Source organism: Nelumbo nucifera, chromosome 1 (genome assembly GCF_055504915.1).
Source record: "Nelumbo nucifera cultivar China Antique chromosome 1, China Antique-T2T, whole genome shotgun sequence".
NCBI classification, from domain to species: domain Eukaryota; kingdom Viridiplantae; phylum Streptophyta; class Magnoliopsida; order Proteales; family Nelumbonaceae; genus Nelumbo; species Nelumbo nucifera.
This window is the reverse complement of record NC_142649.1, coordinates 192209234-192228243: the sequence shown is the minus strand read 5'-3', so window position 1 is coordinate 192228243 and position 19010 is coordinate 192209234. Positions and strand designations below refer to the sequence as shown.

The following is a 19010-nucleotide window of genomic DNA, read 5'->3' as shown; positions in this document are numbered from 1 at the left end:
TAGGTAGATTCTTAACAGCACACAATCTTACAAAATTACAAAGCTCACCAATAGCTTACTTTTAAGATCACTCGGAAAGAAAAGCACTCAAACTATTACAAAGCATTTGGAGACTCCTGCACTTCAAAAAATTTTTACACACCTTCAACTAAGAGAAGAGCTTCTTATATAGAGGCTGCCGAGACTTCCAGAGAGAGACAGCCTGGGGCCACTTTATTCTCTAAGGCTTCTTTAATTGAGATGCCTTTTGACTTTTCTTATTGTGTATCTTAATTATTGAGATGCTATCTTATCTCCATCTTGTCCTATTAGGAACAACTATCGAAACTTTTATTGTTTCGGATGAGATGGAATATTCAAATAGTGTCATGTCCTTAGTGTGGCATGAGAGAACGGACACTTTCAGTCTCGAGGTCCTTCTAGATCTCTTTGCTTTTTTCTTTCATCTTTTCGGCCATACGAAGTGATGTGTGCATAATATACACATAAATTCTGATGTTTATGCATGGTTTTGGTGCTGATTAGAGTAACTTCTTACCCCAATTTAGCTTGATTTCAGGAAATTATCAAAGGAGACAAGTCTAGGGGAAAGAGAGCATAAACCATGCTAAAAGAAGACAAAGTGGAGGCACTTCAACCCAACTGAAAGAAAAGCCTAGCCGAGAGGTCAAAGGAGGGCTATTCGGCCCTTGAAGCCCATGTAGCACTCTTTAGAGAGAGCCCAAAGAGAGAGCCTAGCCGAAACTCTCTAAGAAAGCCCATTCGACCCAGCAAGAGGGAGGCCCATTCATGGCTCAAGAGCAGTCCAAAGTGCAGCCCAAGGAGCCTAAGGGCGGCAAACCTTCTAGAAGAGAGAGGAGGGCTAAGGAAAAACTATATAAGGAGAAGAGGAGGGAAAAAGGGTTCAACACCTAGTGATTAAAAAACCTTGGGGTTCAAACTCCTTTGGTTTGAATTCTTTTGGGGAGAATTGAGAAAGAGGCGCGCAAGAGAGAAAAGAGGAGAAGATTCAAGAAGCTTCAAGAGAAGAGAAGAGGCTGAATCCGAATTTGGAGAAGAAGCCATTGGAGGAGATCAATCTAGGTTGTTTTCTTCCTTGAATTCTGTGCAAGTGGTAAATGATTTCAGGTAGGGTTTCATGATATTTTCTCACTTGATTCTTCTTTCTTGCTGTAATTGAATCATGTTTCATGTAATTTCAGATCTGTAATTAGTTCTCTAGGGTTATTCGAATGGATTAGATTCAATCTTGATGTTTCTTGATTATGATTTTAATTGTTAGAATAGTTAGCCGAATTGAATTTGTATGCTGGACTGTCTGAATTGCTTGATGAAGAATTTAGACAATCTGATTTCTGTTTGGCCGAACTGTTTTTAATTCTTGTAGTTTTTAGATTGCTTGAGAAAGAGTTTAGAAATTCGGATCTGCTAATCAAGAACCGAATTGAATACAAGGTTATAGATAACTTGTACAATTCGGTTGTTGTTCATTCAATTCTGCAATGATGCCCTAGAACTCTTGATCTTAATGCATACATGAGGATTAGATTCTTGATAGAGATATAAGAATCATCACTCATGCATAGAATGAACATGCGCTTGAGAGAGGCTGTCCATGACTTTGAGGTCTCACCAAACCAAAGCTGAATCACAATCCAATCGCATGACCTAGAGAATTGATTGTTGACCCAATTCTGTTCACATATAGCTTGTCTTCTCAATTGCATGTAAGGTGTTTGATCCAATATGCTAGAGATAGTTTGCTAGTTAGGAATTCAATTTTGGATTAGGTATACAATTCGGTTTATTAGGTAATAGATGTCTAATGCATTACTAGTAGTTGTTGTATAAGTCCTCGTGGGAAACGATACTCTATTCATCACTTTATTACTTGAGCGGCTAGTGCACTTGCTAGTGTAGCAAATACACATCACGAAGGGACATTTCTTCAAACTCTAGTGGGTCCAGATCTGGGAATTTACTCCGAAGCTTGTCCATGTAGGATTCGAAGATAGACTGAAAAATGTCGTCTTCTTCTGAGATGGGTTTGAAAATTTCTGTGAGATCAAATTTATCCTACCACTTTATTTCAATTTTTCTCTCAATAGCGGGAGGCATCCAAGAAACATTCAAGTGATAACTCCATTTTAGAATCCATGGGAGACAAAATGTTTTGAAGAATTCGAACTACTTTACATGATCAAATTCTAGGTAGGTTCTCCCCTTACCAAATGCTCTATATTTGTCCATGAGTTCTTAGCAAGGGAAAATGTTATATGAAGCTCCATCAAACATATGCCCAGTCAGGATGTGGGCCTTGAAAATCTTCAGAGAAACGTATGAAACATGAATGTCTAAATATGGAATTTTGTAATAGGAAGACTCTGTACCAAGTGTCTTGATAATCCCAGTAGTTGAATATCTTGGGTCTTCTATCAATAAGCTTACTGATGAATTTTAGCTTGCTAGCGTTACTCCAAGCAGATAAAGATGAAAACTTGACTATTACTAGCTTAGAATAAGCTAGTTCGGATTTATTTGGATCTCTGAAATAATGCTGAATTCGTGTAGATCCAGTATAGAAGAGAATTTCTTCATAATATTTCTGGTCTTTATTTTGATCACAAACTGTGAAATGATGCCCGTCTAAGATGGAGAGGGCTACATGCTGAAGTGCTCCTTCTAGGTTGACATGAGAGGAGACGAAGGCAGCTTCTTCTCGGGAGATGGTTACCACGAAATCTGAAGAGTTATGAATATATTGGCCATAATTAGCCTCTTCCATAGCTGTAGATGGATCCTTGATTAGGGGAGATATTGATGGAGACTGATTAGCCCTAGAACTTGATCTGATCTCATAATTAGATCTTGGATTGAACTCATTATTTCTTTTAGTGCGCCTGGAATTAGGACTTATAGGAAGACGAAGTCTTCTGTCGGTCATCTTCAATTAGATAACCTTGCAAGAATTCCCTTGTTAGAAAATCTGATAGAGCATTTTTTGATCCTTTAATATATTTAATATCAAAATCATAAACCAATAAAATAGTTTGCCATTTAGCAAAAATTTGCTTTGAAATCAGGTTTTTGACATCTTTTTCCAAAATTTCTTTGGCAGATTTACAATCAATTTGAATGGTGAAATGCTGGTTTATCAAATCACTTTGGAATTTATTGATGCAAAGAACTATGCTAAGCATTTCCTTTTTTACAGTAGAATATTTTTTCTGGGTATCATTCCAAGTTCCCGAGGTAAACCGGACAATTTCATCTTTCCCGTCCCTTCTATGTTTTAGGACTCCTCTATATCCCATTTTGCTGGCATTAGTTTCCGCTATCTTTGGTATTTTTGGGTGTGGTATATCGAGACAGGGAAGAGTCTTTACTCGTTGCTTGATTTTTCTCACTGTTTGAGTGAACTATTCGTTCTATTCTGGAGGATTCTTTTTTAGTCTCTTTTGGAGCAGCTGGCGGTCTTGAGCAAATCCTTTGTAATAGTCTGCTACATAATTTAGACTGCCTAGAAATCTCTAGAGTTGGGTTTTGTCTTTAATTTCATCAAGGAATTTACTAGCAAAATCTATTGCTCTTTGTATTGGCGTTATTTTTCCTTTGGTTATTTGATATCCTAAAATTTTGATTACCCTTAGGAATATATTCAGGTGTTTCCAATGGGATCTTATAGATGGAGAATAGATTAACACATCGTATATATACACTATTATGAATTGAGTGTATGGAGTGAAGATCTCATTCATAATCCTTTGAAACTCAGATGGGACGTTTTTTAGCCCAAAAGGCATCACATTCCATTCATAGTGTCCGAAAGAAACTGTGAATGCTGTCTTATATCTATCATTTTCTTCTATTATAATCTGTCAATAACCTGATTTTAGGTCAAATTTGGAAAATATTTCTGCATCATATAGTCGGTTTATTAGATCCTGTTTATTAGGAATAGGGTATCCAATCCATCTTAAAGCCTTATTGAGGGGCTTATAAATTATTACTAATCTAGGTACTCCCCTCCCTATTTCTGCTGCATTTTCTACATAAAAAGCAGGGCAGATCCGGGGAGATTTGTTAGGTCTTATTAGACCCTTTTCCAATAGTTCTTGGATTTCTTTTTTACAGATTTCTAATAATCTATTATTCATTTGAATTGATCTGGCTTTTATGGGGATTTTTGTTTCTTTGAAGTCTTCTTCATATGGTAATTCTACTGTATGCTTCTTTCTATGCCAGAATGCACTAGGAGTTTCAGCACAACTTTCCTTTGTTAGCTTTGTTTGGAAGTTTTCAATTTCTAGTTGCATTTTAGGTTCTTCTAGCTGCTTTTCTCTTATTTCTGTTTGTAACTCCGCTATAAGCTTAACTTTGCCTTTTACTCTCTCTTTTAGAGTGTTAATGGTAGAAGCTCTAGGTTTTTTTACAGAACCTATAGGTGATAGGAATTTCTCCTATGGTTTCCGTGATTCTTGAGGAATCAATCTGGCAAGGGAGGATGGATAGTAGAAATGGAGTACCCAAAATAGCCTCTTGTCTTAAAATCTTTTACCATGAGGAAGGTGGATTTTAGACAAGTTCCTTGATTACAAATATGGGCTACAGGGATTTTATATTTTATCTCAAGTTTTCTTCCATCTGTTGCATTAACTTGTTGAGAGGTTTTCTCAAAGTATCTAGAAGGTACAATTCCTTCTCTAATGCAGTTAATGTCTACCCCCGAGTCTATTAGGGCTACCACCGAGAGTTGTAATCTTTGATTCTAATGGTAATTTTAGAGTACCATTTTTGGTACTTTACTTCCTTTATACAGTATATGAACTCTTCATCATCTCCGACAAACTCAGCGGATTCCTGTTCTGATGATTTCTCTAATTGGTTTTCCCAAAATTTCTCAGCTTCTAATTGGTCAACCCTTAGTTTTAGGGTTTTTAGTTCTTTTTTCATTTGGTTGACCTCTTCCCGCAGATCCTATACTATGAGAGGCCTGGAGCTCTCTGCCTGAGATCTTTTAATAAGTTCTCTATAGGAAATTATATTTCTCTCATCCAATAGCTTTTTGGTATTTTCTTTATTTTCCTTTTCTTCTCTGTTTTGTAAAGCTGTAAGCAGGTATTTTTTTCTTAGATTCCTCATTAGGAATTTCATTGAGTATTTCAAGAAGATATTCTTCATCTAAGGTTAACACATTGATTTCTCCTGACTCTTCCTCTTTGGTACTTGTTTCATTTTTACACGTACATACGTTATTGGCACAACATTCTTCTGAGGAAGTGGAGGATTTCCTTAGAGAGACCTCTTCTTCTTCTTCTTCTTCTAGTTCATTGATTTTCTTAGAGGTGTTTTTATTTTTAAAACACTTATTGGCATAATGACCTTTCTGTCCGCATTTGAAACAAGTTGCGGCTGAAGGTTTTCTTGTTTTAGAAAACCTTTTAGATTTCTTATATTTTTCTTTTCCATTTTATAAAAATTTATTTTTCTTTTCTTTTGGGCCGGTCTGGAAGTGGAGGATTCAGGAGTCATTCCAAACTGGTAACAGAAATAGTGAACAATAACATGCATATATAGTCATATGCATGTTAAAAGATATTCCAGACCAACGCTAGGAATAATGTTGCAATGCATACATAGTCAACTAGTATCATAAAAATAAGAACCAGTCATGTGGATTTTCACTAAAATTCACAAGGGTTATGATTGATCAAAACCTTTTCGATATCATGTCTTTTTGGCATCATAGATTTTCCCTATTATAAATGGTCAAAACTTGAATTTGTCACCAAGTTGGTTGTTGTAATGGGATCGTGGGATTGAATCCCAATTTCACCTTAGGTTGCATTTGTTTTAGGTGTAAATTCAGTTTTACACTGATGGGAAATGTGAACTGGTTTAGTTGTCAATGGAAATTGGGACCAGTAGATTTTGAAAATTTACACTAACCATGTCTAGTTGTCAAGGTGTAAATTCTGTGAAAATTTACATAGAGGAGGAGGGAAGCAGAGGAAGAAGAAGAAGAAAAAGGAGGAGGAAAAGAGAGACATGTGGCGAGAGAAAGGTTGAAGGTGAGTTCAAATCTACCGTTGCAGCGGCGGTGACGGAATAGAGAAAGAAAAAAAGGGGGAAGAAGAAGAAGAAGAAGAAGAAGAGAGAAGGAGAAGAGAGAGAGAAATCGTCAATTTCACTGCCGCCCTAGGTTCAAATATGCCATTGCAACTTTCAGCGATAGTGACGGAAGAGAGAAAGAAAAAAAGGGGGGAAGAAGAAGAAGAGGAGAGAAAGAGAAAGAGAGGGAGAGAGAGAAATCGTTGATGCCGCTGCCGCCCTAGGTTTAGATATGCCGCTGCAATTGGTTGCAGCGGCGGTGACGGAATAGAGAAAGAAAAAAAAAGGGGGAAGAAGAAGAAGAAGAAGAAGAGAGAGAGAGAGAGAGAGGGAGCAAGAGAGAAAAATCGCCGGTGTCGTTGCCGTCCTGGGTTCATATCTGTCATTGCAACCAGTGATGGAACAAAGAAAGAAAAAAAGGGGGAAAGAAGAAGAAGAAGAGAGAAGGAGAGAGAGAGAGAGAGAGAGAGATTGTCGGTGCCGGTGTCGGTGCTGCCTTGGGTTCAGATTTGCCGCTGCAACTGGTTGCAACGGCGGCGACGAAACAGAGAAAGAAAAAAGGGGGGAAGAAGAAGAAGAAGAGAGAAGGAGAAGAGAGAGAGAGAGAGAGAGAGAGAGAGAGAGACGTTAGCTTTACACCGATAATTTCGATGTATATTTTACATCAATTATCAATGTAAAAAAAAATTCAAAAATCAGTTTTATACCGATTTATGGTGTAAAATTACTCTTTCCAAACATGTGTAAAATCGAACCGAGGTGTAAAGTTTACCCCGGTTCAATTTTCCACCCTAAACAAACGTGGCCTTAGTCAAAATTAAATCACTTTTGCTACGATCCTTGGGGTCATAGTAATATATTGAAAAGGCCTCCATGCCCGGTTTTAGCCCTATGCTAAAATCATGTGTAGCAAAAGTAAACTCACTAAAAAAACAGTTCAAAATTAAAATTTAAAGGGTTAAATGCTTAAAACCACCCCCTCGTGGTTTTGGCAAAAATTTAAACCTCTCGTTTGAAATGAGTTAAAACACCCTTGTCCAATAAATTATGGAACTAATTAATACTTTGTTAATGCTTAGTGGTATGTCACATTCCATTTTTATATTTTGAAAACCTAATTTTACCCTTTTGTGCTAGAGGGCAAATCTAGTATAACCTTTTTTCTGCTTGTACTCTAAACAAATATTACAAAGTACTAGAAATCTTGCAATTTAGGCCCTGTTTGGATAGACCTTTATAAAGTATTTTCATACTTTTGAAAGTATAAATGCACGAAAAACACAATATAGAGTTTGTATTATGTACTTTATACTTTTTGATTTCATGTTTTTAAAAGCATGAAAAACTTCAAACTTCGCGTTTTTAGTGAAATTGTACTTTCGTTTTCATGCGAATGGGTGGTTACACTACCCTTCGATAAAACTCTCGACCCTACCTCCATTTGCCGCTACTAGAGTCGGATTGTTGTTACCGGTCTTAGGCCCCAAAACCACGGGAAACAGTCACCGGAAGTACAAACAGATGTGCTTTTGCCAAACAAAATATTGTGCTTCTGTTTTGGAAAACATACTTTTCAAAATTTTTTATTCAAATGGTTTTCAAAGCAAAAATACCAAAGTAAAAAATATTTGATTTACTTTATACTTTGATATTTTTAAAAGTATAAAAGTAAATGTCTATCCAAACAACACCCTAATTTGATGGTTTATAGTGGGTCTCATCCAACTGTAACTGTACTTTAACCAGTAACAACTCTAAAATGTTGGAATTCATCATCTTCGTATTGATTGTGGCACAAACATTTCCCTCTTTACTTCACCCATCTTTGTTTATTCTCTAAAATTACGAAGTTTTAGCTCACATTTAGTGAAAGTTAGGTATAAATTCTGAAACTTTAGTTTGGAACTAGGAAATTTCGTTGGGAATAAGACCTGTGCTCAATATATGATAAGGCCATGATTCTCATTCCATTTCTTCTTAATGGTGCAATTAGTGGGTTGACTATGCATATAACGTTCTATTTAGAAATTAGTGATTTTTTTTTGTTGTTGTTAGGATTTTTTTTTTCTTATCAATCCGTGGGGTAGGCATCGTCCTTTTGCAGGATTTGTTTTTTTTCTAAAACAACATTAGATTCATTTTGTGCTCTCTCGAATTGTTTTTATATGATTAATGGTCTATTTTATTTGATTGTATGCTTCTCTGTATACCTTAGGTTCCCATAAAAGCTTTTCTTGTTGATGGAAATTTTGGGGTGGATGAATTTTTCCTCTTTCTTTTCCTATTCTGGCTCAGTTTGAAAAGAGTACAAATACAAATATGTACAGTGCAAATACATACAAAATACATGGTTTTGCACCTTACAAATTTTCATTTGTACTCCTTCCAAACTGAGCCTTTGTTTCAAAGATGCTAGTGGGTGGTAGGCATTTTAAGATGGCTCAAGAGGCATGAACTTCTTAAAGCATGTTTAGAAGGGCTTCTACATTGATTGAGCTACGTTGAGTGAGCCACTGTGGAGAAGCTACTTGAAATAGCTTCAGAATTTTTATCAACATGACTTCATGGCATTCTAGGTTTCTCAACTCATATAACATCATAAGCAACTGTGTGAAATCCCTCCCAAACAGGCACTTATTCTTGTAGGAGACCACCGGATGTTGGGTACTCCACTTCTCAAACTTTGCAACGATAAATTCCAACCACATTGAAGTCAATAACAAATTTTAGTGTGATTAATAATCTTTAAGGCTGCATTTGGAAATGACACAAATGGAATGTAAATCCTGGTTCAGGGTAAATTTGCACTCTGGTTCACTTTTGCCTGTGTTTGGCAATATTACATTTATGCATTGACAAATGACAGACCAATGCATATTTACATTGATATAAAGATATAAAAGTACATCAAAAAAAGAAGTAAATTTGCATTCAAGTGTGCTTTTGATAAAAAAAAAAGCATATACTTTATTGAAATTCATATTTGCATCCATTACAACTAAGAAGGTAAAAGTTTGTTTGGTAAGAACGTAAATTTGTCAGTGCAAAACTAGCTCAACTTTATAATTTATATGAACCGTTTTACACTCTACATATTTGCATTTACACTTCTTTGCATCATTTCCAAACGCAACGTAAATGTCAATGACCTGAGTTGTAAATAAATAATTCCGGAACTAGGGCTTAGTTTGGGAGGAGTCAAATGCAAATATATAGAGTGCAAAACCATGCCTTTTATATTATTTTGTAAGTATTTGTAATGTACATATTTGTATTTGTAATTTTGTACTCTTTCCAAAATAAGCCTAAATTACACCTCTAGAGGGGGGAGGTGTGCATCTCCCATTGAATCACAACTATCAACAAACATCTTCTTCAAGTCAATGCTAAGTGAATTCATATGGATGCAAATGGATCAGATCAGGTTCAAATCAGGGTATATCCAAACCCGGCTTGGTACTATAAATTGTAGATCTGATTCGGTCGGATCTCACAAACATTGATTCGAATTCGAATCTGATAAGGATGTTGGATATCCGAATTTGATCCAATCCAATTTAATTTTTAAAAATAATAAATTATTAAAAGGAGAATAAAATATAACATTTTAAGTAAAGAAAAACAAGAAACAAGCATTTTTCAACTATTTTCATCATACATATACATATTTTTTATACAAAAAATGCAATATATATATATATATATATTAATATACCTACCTACCTACCTACATACATACATAGGGGGTGATCCGAATTTGATATGATTTTTAATTGAATTCTATTATATCCAATCCGAAAATCCAAAATGGAGATATCTGAATCCAACAAAATAGGATTGGACTTCATATCGGATTATGATTCGGTCCATTTGCACCTCTAAGAATTCACAAACACGGTGGTAATTGGGAATTAATATGCATTTATTGGCTACTAGCTTGCTATTTATGCATTGTTGTCATTTTGAGAGTAGAACATAATTGTCGATAAAACATCTTGAATTGATGGTATGTTTATGGGGAGGGGGTTAATTAGTTAAATTAGGAAAGACGATTTTCCGTGTTTCTTTGATCCCCTCAAGGATCCACCCCAAATGTAGTAGGGGGATAGGATGAATTCCCCATGGGGGAAATCAGAGAGAGTGCTCCCCACCTCATAAACTAGTTGGTGTTCATTTCCCATTGTTTGTATTTGTTGTTTGGGATTTATGTTGAGCTTCTGCTTTTTCATATGAATTAGTTAATTAAATTGTATTAATATCTTTAAAATTATGATTGAATATGTTTGAATGTATCTAAGTCTATTTGATAGGATTGTAATTTGTCACTATTTTATTTAGAAAATGGAATGAAGTTGAAATAAAAAGTAAAGTGAATTTGACATGCTAGAAAAAACAAGAAATAAGGATCCACATGGGGAAATCCCTCTCTTCAAAAATTCAAAAAAATATTGAAATTAAATTTTTGTTAACTAATATTCATATTAATTCTTGTTAATTACCATTTCTAACTAATAGAAAATAAAAATAAAAATAAATATTTTAATGATTATTGATTAATTTATCCTTAATGTATATTATTTTACTTTTAATTAATGGTGATTAACAAAAATTCAACACATAAACCCAATAAAAAACTTGCTCTACTCAATTAGACAAGTAAGAGGTTGTTTGGTAGCATTTCTGTTTTTTCAAAAAAGAAAAAAAAGGTGCCAACTTGATGCCACATAGGCATAGGCGTTTTTTTAGATGAATTTTTTGTTTGGCTAAGAGATCTTACAAAAAAATGTAAAAAATGGCAACACCTTGAAAATCAAGGCAATGTTTGAAACCAATGCCATTTTCTAAGAGGTGTTTTCTTAGAAAATGGTGTTGCATAGGCATGCATGTCATTTTCTCAAGAAAAGGATTTTTAAGATTTTATATTTGGTACCATTATTGTTGCTACCACATAGGTGGTTTTTTAATGTCATGTCAGCATATTATTGCTAGCAATAGTAGAAAAATGAGAAAACACTAAAAGGGCATGTTCTCATATCATACCTTTCCTGATTTTCAAGGCATAGTTTGAGAAAACATTTTTCGAAAAAAAAAAAGACTAACCAAACATCATGCATTTTCAAAAAAAATGGATTTCAAAAATGGCATTGATGTGGAGTTGTTTTTTTGAATAAACAAATATGATGCCAAACACCTACCAAAGGGAACTAGTGATAGAGGAAACTATAAATTAAAGTGATGTTTCTTGTATCGCCTAATCATTGCCTCCAATGCTTGGTTGGCATCGATCTTACGTGGATCTCACATGGATCTAACGTGTAAAGTGTGTGTGTTTTAATATGCTGCATCAGACTATACACAATGGGTCCGGATGTAGTAGACATGTTAGGTAAGCACAATGAGTGAGCACGTAATAGTGCCTTTCATCCAAATGTTTTTGCTCTGTTAGATATAAATTACCCATTATTTTATTATCTTTGTCAAAATACTTAAAAATAAAAAACAATGAAAAAGGAAAAAAGTAAATGAGTCCCAATTCCCAACATGTTTAGGTTTTCCTTTTTTATTGTTTTTATTTTTAATTATTTTGACAAAAATAATAAAGTAATGGATAATTTATGTTTAACGGAGTAAAAATGTTTGGATGAAAGGCACATTAACTGAGACATGTGTCACATAGCTATTACGTGTTCACTCATTGTGCTTACCTAATGTGTTTACTACATCCGAACCCATACACAATAGTCTGTGTATGAAAACTGAATGGGGTTTTAGATTTTCATTTGCTTACTCTTCTCCACGTCTTGTGCATTGCCTGGTTTTCTGCGCACTTTTGAAACATATCCTGGTCATTTTAAAATGCTCAATTAAAAATAAAAAATGTTTATGATTTTATTGTTTGCTTGATTAAAAATAAAAAAGTTTATGATTTTATTATTTGATTGACTAAAAAAACAATTGATTTAAAATGTAAATCAAAACCTATGTTTTTAACATAGTTCCTTCGATATAAGAGAATCCGATCCAAAATAGGGGTGGAAACAAATAGGAACTACAATGTTTGAGCGGCCTAAGGTGGATAAGTAGTAGATAAAGTTGTTGGTAAGCTAGATTGCTCCTATGACCTACGCATATAGAAGTCAGAGGTCTTGAGGTGGTTTTTTAAGGAAGAGCACTCCAAGGTCGAAATTGGTTAGGCCAAGTTGGTGTAGTTGAGATGGTAGTAGCCATATGAGCTGAGCTTAGGTGAGCAATAGAGCAAAGGAAGTTTGAGGAGCTAGGGAGTTTGAAGAAGTCTTACTTTGGGCGGTGTGACTTTATATACTTGTTGGGGAGTGCAGTTGTGCTCATCGCAAATGGGACATATGTTAGTTTCCAAGGTAGTGAGTGATTGAGATTTGGTGCCAACCTCGGTGGTTATGGATAGGGGTGAGCAAAAAAAACGGGAAAATCGAACCGGCCGAAATCAAACTGGTTGGTTGGTTCGATTTCAGTTTGATTTTTTTTAACAAACCAAAAATTTCTGTTTGTTCTAATTTTCTTCTTACTCAACTCTTCTAATTTTCTTCTCTCTCTCTCTCTCTCTATTTTTTCTTCTCTTCTAATTTTCTTCTTCTTCAACTCTTCTTAGTCTTTCGACTCTTCTCACTCTTCTTCTTCTTCGACTCTTCCTATTCTCTACTCCAGACGGCCGCGCGGCCCGCACCAACCACCAGCATGGCAACATCGACGGTCGCCACCTCGCCGGCAAGCAAGGACTGATCTCTGTATATCTCTTTTCTCTCTCTCACCTCTGCTCTCTGTGTCTCCGGCAAGCTCTCAAGCTCTCATTTCAGGCTCTCTGCGTCTCTGACAAGCGGCAACACCGGCATCAATCGGTCCGGCATCGACAGCAACCACTGACGGTTTTAGTTTTTTATTTTTTTTATTTTGAGGGCATAAAAAATCAAAAAAACCGAACCACGGTTAACCGATTGCATCGGTTCGATTTTAGTTTGTATATTTAAAAAACCAAACCAATTCGGTTCGGTTTGAAAAAATATCCCACGGTTCGGTTACCCCTAGTTATGGAAAGCCTCATTTGGTGTTTGTCATGTGTCTCCACTTCGTTTGGGGTTGTGGCGTGCACTAACATTAGCCTTTGAAGCACACGGGGACATGTTGCATCACTATTCTTCGGCTTGTATGAGCTCTGAATATGCACCGGTCTTCAACTTAGCCAAGTGTCGCTTAATGAGGAATCCACATGGGAGCTTAACTTGGGCTCAATCTTCGACTCCATCATAAACCAATCCCAAAATAGGGGAATAATGATGTCTCCGTGGGGAAGAATGTAATTGTTTTGGTAGTAGAGAAAAGGGAAAGTGAAGAAAGCCATTTTGGAAGTTTCCTTTAGTTGTACTAGGTAGTATTTAGCAAATTATCTTTTATATTGAGATTTTGAACCCTTGTAATAAAGGATGATGTGGCTAATTAGAGATGGTTGTGATCCTTGCATATTTGGTTAAATGAGAGGAGGGTTGAGTAAGGAAAAGGAAAAGGAAAAGGAAAAGGAAAGAAGAAGAGAGGAAAGAGAATAGGGGAAGGGAAGAATGTGAAAGTATGAAAAAAGAAATCAAAGAAGGGAGAATGAATGAAGTAGAGTGAATGACATGGACAATAATATAATATAGATTTGTCTAAAGCCCACCTTGAAAAGCCAGAGCTGTTGTTGCACTTCAGTCATTTCAAATGGGCACTCAATTTGAAAGGGCAAATGGGCAGAACAGCTTAAATGATCTGTATTCTCATTTGTCACCGTGTTTTTACATAATAAATATTGTCAGTATTTACCCACGTGATGTTTTTGAGGAACTATAAGGGTAGTTTAATTAAATCCTTTTAGAAACCAAAGGGGTGAACCACAATATAGTTTAAATGTTTCAACCCAAAAAAAAAATTTGGTTTTTTAGTATCACGTGCTCTCCACGTGCCTCCACCTAATAGAAAAAGAGGGGAGCGAGCGAGACAAGAGTCGCGATACGGGTAGACACTTCCCGGAAGGAACCAGGGCCAACCTACCGTTTAAAGTCATCCTCACTATTTTATTTTTTCTATATAAAGCGAGGAAGAAAAAAGCGAAAACAAACAAGAAAAAATAAACAGAGAAACAAACCCTCGATCAAACAACATCCCATGTCAGAGAGAGAGATAGAGAGAGCGCGAGTCAGAGAGATGAAGCGTAGATTCTGAAGTCGTTTACAATCATCTCGCCGCTCATGAATCCTGACGAAACCGAGGACCTTCTCCACGGCCACCACCACCATCTCCACCACCAAATCATAGAGCATGGGGAAGAATTGCAACCACAACTGCAGCAGACGCACCAAGAACAACCCTTTTCTCTACCTTCAATTCCTGAAATTATGGTCTTCCGAGATGAAGAAGATGAAGACGAAGACGAGGACAAGGCAGTCGACTCAAGCCCTAGCTCCTCTGATGCCGACGACCCTAACCACAACACCACTGTCACTGCTGCCGCCGCCTCTACTGGGGTTGTTCCTTCTAACATGCATCAACATCCCCCGGTGTACATTAACCCCGAACCCCACATCTCCACCCAATTCTACACCTTCAATCGCGAGTCTCATGCGCTAATGGTCCGTTGCATTTTAGAGCGACGCCTCGCTACGCCGGACGAAATCCGCCGAGCCACCCCTCGCCCGGTTCTTAAGAGTTGGCGTTCTGTCTGGAAGGATCGCAACGAGGATACCGCCTACCTGACGGCGTGGAAACGCATCCAAGATAAGCTCAACGCCCATGTCGATGCTCACGGAAACGAAGTATTGTACTTCAAGAACAACTCTCAGCAGTATGTTTCGCACATTAATCAGTGGCAAGACATCGTCATGAGCTTCCATGGAGACGCTGATCTCAAGCACCTGGGGCTTAAGGAGACCATTGAGCGAATCAAGCAGGTATGGACCGTTGGTGCCAAATTTTACGGGATCCCTGAATCATTTATTAGGGTTTGTGTCGCTTCCTGCTCGGTTTGCTCAGACGCGTCAGGGTCTGCTCCGAGGACTAAAAGAAGGAGATTTGAGTACACTGAGTCGTTCGATGTTCCGGCCAAGGAGGTTCCTCATCGCCTCCAGCAGTTGGCTGCCAAGCACAAGGTTGTGCTTTGTATTCGTCAGAAGTATATTAGGTACAAGCCCTTCATGGCAGAGGTCAAGGATTATGCTTGTCATCGAGCTGGGGAGCCCGCTGCTAAGAAATCGAGGATTTTGAAGCGGGAGCCTTATGCATCGAAGCGATGTGGGTGTGGGTTCCGGATCAGGGCAATTGTTCCAATTGCAAATTATAATGAAAAGGACAAGACATTTGTGTATCAGGAAGAAGGGATGGCTGTGTTTAAGCTGTATGCAGTGCATACTGGTCACGAGCCAGGGCCATTGGATGGGAATGCAAGGATCATACATAGGGTTGTTGGGCATAAAGGTGGGTTCTTGATGGATCAGGATACAGTTTATGGGATGAGCGAGGATACTGATACAGACACGTTTGGTCTGATGGGTAAGGACGAGGGGGATTCACAGCTTTCAGTGTTGCACCAGGTTCAGGAACTTAAGGTTGAAGTTGGGTTGCTGGAAGGGAAAATTGGAAAAATGCCTCGGGAACTGTTGGGTTCATTGTCTCGAGAGCTATTTGATATTTTGAATAGGCTTAGGAGTATAAGAGAAGATGCTTCTAGGACAGTTGAACTGCTTCATGATAAACAGCATTCAGATGATGTATTGGTTGGAGAAAGTGATCTAGCACATTGGGGTGACCACCATCATGATAGGATATATGGTAATGGTAAGGACACTGAGCTGATTGAGGAAGATGAGGACAGTTTTGAACACACGCTCGAAGATGTTGTGCCCTGGGATCGAATGCGGACAGATTGCAGTAGTAGAAAGGATCTGATGAGTGACGGTTGTAAATCTGATAAATGGTTGAAGGATGCATGTGGCGAGTTTGATGAGAAGAGCATTCTTGACTGTGAGGATTCTAAGTTAATCAAGCCCATCAGGCATGATGGGACAATAGTGACGGATGCAGGTCTTGTTGGTATACAGGTGGACAGTTTCTACCCAGATAACTCTAAGTGGTACGATTCTCCTTGTGGTTTGGACCCTGGTGCAGATTGTGGGGATAGTGGATTCCGACATGGTGGAATTGTTTAGAACCTCCCAATTGGCGTATTTAGAACATTGCAAGGTGCTATTTTCCCCTTTCTCAAAGTTGGAAGTGGAGTTGTAAATTATGTACACAGAAGATTGGGACCTCCAACACATGCTTTGGCTCCCTTTAGTGTGTGGTGGTTCTGTGAGGTATCACTGTGGGGTTTTCATGTGCAGGATTTCGTTGTTAACCATTTAACCATTTTCCTGGGCCTTTGAAAGTTTAATTATGGCTCTTCTGATGATGCACATAAATAGTTTTTCCTTCTGTTGTTCATTGGGGTTCTTGTGTTTCCTACTTACAATATCTTGCTTTGCTACCCTCCCAAATTGCTTTTTAAAAGATTGAGTGTACATGAATAATGTTTTTTTTTTTAAACATGCCCTTGTTTAAAAAAACTTTCTGTTTACTACATGCATCCATTGAACATATGATATTGCAGGAAGATGGTTTTATCATCTAAGAGTAACTGTTTTCTGTCAATCGTTGGTCTGTTTATGCTAATTAATATAGAGATATGAGATCATACCGTATTTGCTTCTTTTGATTAGAAAAAAGATGGTTGAAAGATATCCTAGCAGTCATTTGGCTAGTTCTACATGTTGAATTGGTGTTATTTTAAATAGAACTATTTGCAACATCTCATCCTTTAATTTTTTCATGAATTTGTATTCTTAAACGTGATATATTGTACTCATGGACCTTGAGGCATATGCCTTGATTGCTAGTACACAAAATTTGCCCCAAGGCTTAAGCATCAATACCCTGGTCTGAGGCTCAGGACCCTCTCAGATGAGGCCTTGAGGCATGAGGCTATAAAGGTGAAAGACTCGATGATTAATGCCTACTTATCTTTTGGAAAAAGGACCATTGGCCAATGTTGGCTTCAACTTTCTGGGTTCTTGGGAAGGGTGGACCAGATATGGACCTAACTGTTGGCATCTTCTTGCATGAAGTGGCTGCTTTCAAACTTGAATCCATGTTCTCAAGCTTGTCAACCTAAGAAGCAATAGGCTCTAAGAAATGGTTTTCTTTTCAAATCTTTTATCTTTCTTTTAAAGTTTTATAGGGAAGGTTACATTGGTTAATCGTGACTAAACGACACCACATGACTACTTAAAGAATGCATGTTTAGGGTCTAATGTTTTTTTTTTTTGTAATTAGTATCATTGTTTTACCAACTTATGTTCTATGACTGGTTCAATATGTTTCTGTGTTTCAATTTTTTGATCAATAACTGATCAAATTATATTGATAATAAATATATACATCAAACTATACAAGCAATATAATCAGTATAAAAATGTACAACAGAAACATCCCTTACTGTATCCCTAACTCCATATGGAATTGATGATGCATTGCTTTTGCATCATAGGGGGTTACTAACCACATGTCATTGTTTATCTGTTTACTACATCTTTTTAGAATTTGTATATAACCAAAATTTCTTTTTAGTTTCTGTTTTTTTTTAAACCCATTTCTTGTGTCTATGTGTTTGCTAATTTCTCTGGTTGTATTTGTGTTTTTATTATTAATTATTTCTTTATGTTTTGCAATTTTTTATCATTACAAGAATCTCAATAAATGGGGACAGAATCACAGAATTCTATAGTGAATGAAAAAATCCAATCTGCATTTCTGTTCAAGATCATCGAGAAAGTAATTGGGGGCACAATTGATAATATCAAGACCTAAAGATGGTCAACTAACAATAATAATCCCAAGTCTTCCACATCAAGGTTAAAGGCCAGTTTCAGATCTTTGGGTCAATTAGGAGCTTTGAAATTCTGAAAACTGCTTAAGCAAACAGAAATGTTTTCAGATAAGTTTTTTTTTTTTTTTTTTGATCAGCTGCACAGAAAAGATTTTCATTGATTAGAAGAAAAAATGGTTACAACAAGAAGTTGTGAAACCCGGCTTTAGAAAGCTGATCCAAAACCAAATTACAATTGAGCCCAAAACAGATGTGTTCTTTGTACCCTTTGCTTAGCTAAGCTATCTGCCAAGCTGTTGGCAGTTCTCCTCACCCATCTCACTCGTATTGACATGTCCTTTGAGAGCCATTTAAATTTTCCGAGATCATTTCTCAACTGCCATGTCACCCCTTCACCCTTTGGCAGCCAATTTATCACAGTTCTCGAGTCTCCCTCAATAATCAATCTGTTAATACCCAATTCTTTTGCTTTTTCAATCCCAAAAACTGCAGCCAGAAATTCTGACCAATGTTTTAAAACGTGGAGGCGTGACGCGAGACGTTCCACTACCTAGAGGTGTGAGGTGTAGTTTAGAACGCAAGAGGCGTAAGCCTCCCGAACACAAGGAGGCATAAGCTTCCTTAAGAGGGGGGGGGGGTTGGGAGGAGGATGAAGAGGAAGGGGGGGATCTCATTTTTCTTTATTTTTAATAAAAATTTTTTATATTAAGAAGAATAAAGATGCATAACATCGCCGAAGCGGAGCAAGACCCTCCTAACTCAAATAAAAAAAAAAAATTGGGCTACATCGAAAAGGGGGTGGGGGGCGAAGCCCCCCAGCCGAAGGGGCAGGGGGCAAACCACTTTCTTTCCCCTTATCTTTTCTTCCCTTCCCTTTCCTTTCCTTTTCTTTCCTTCTCTTTTTTTCTTCTCTTTCTTTTTCTTTCCCTTCCCTTTCTTTTCCTTTCCTTTCCTTACCTTTTTTGTTCTTTTTCTT

The 19010-nt window shown here is 37.1% G+C and overlaps 1 protein-coding gene across 1 annotated transcript; it reads left to right on the top strand.

The window, feature by feature from the left end:
- The first annotated feature begins 14139 nt into the window (after positions 1 to 14139).
- On the top strand, positions 14140 to 16591 carry LOC104611850 (uncharacterized). Its single transcript, XM_010279093.3, has one exon. The coding sequence runs from the start codon at positions 14367 to 14369 to the stop codon at positions 16317 to 16319; it is 1953 nt and encodes a 650-aa protein (XP_010277395.1). The 5' UTR covers positions 14140 to 14366; the 3' UTR covers positions 16320 to 16591.
- Positions 16592 to 19010: the final 2419 nt, after the last annotated feature.

Coding starts and splice junctions, on each gene's coding strand:
- LOC104611850 (XM_010279093.3), top strand. CDS start 14,367: ATGAATCCTGACGAAACCGAGGACCTTCTCCACGGCCACCACCACCAT.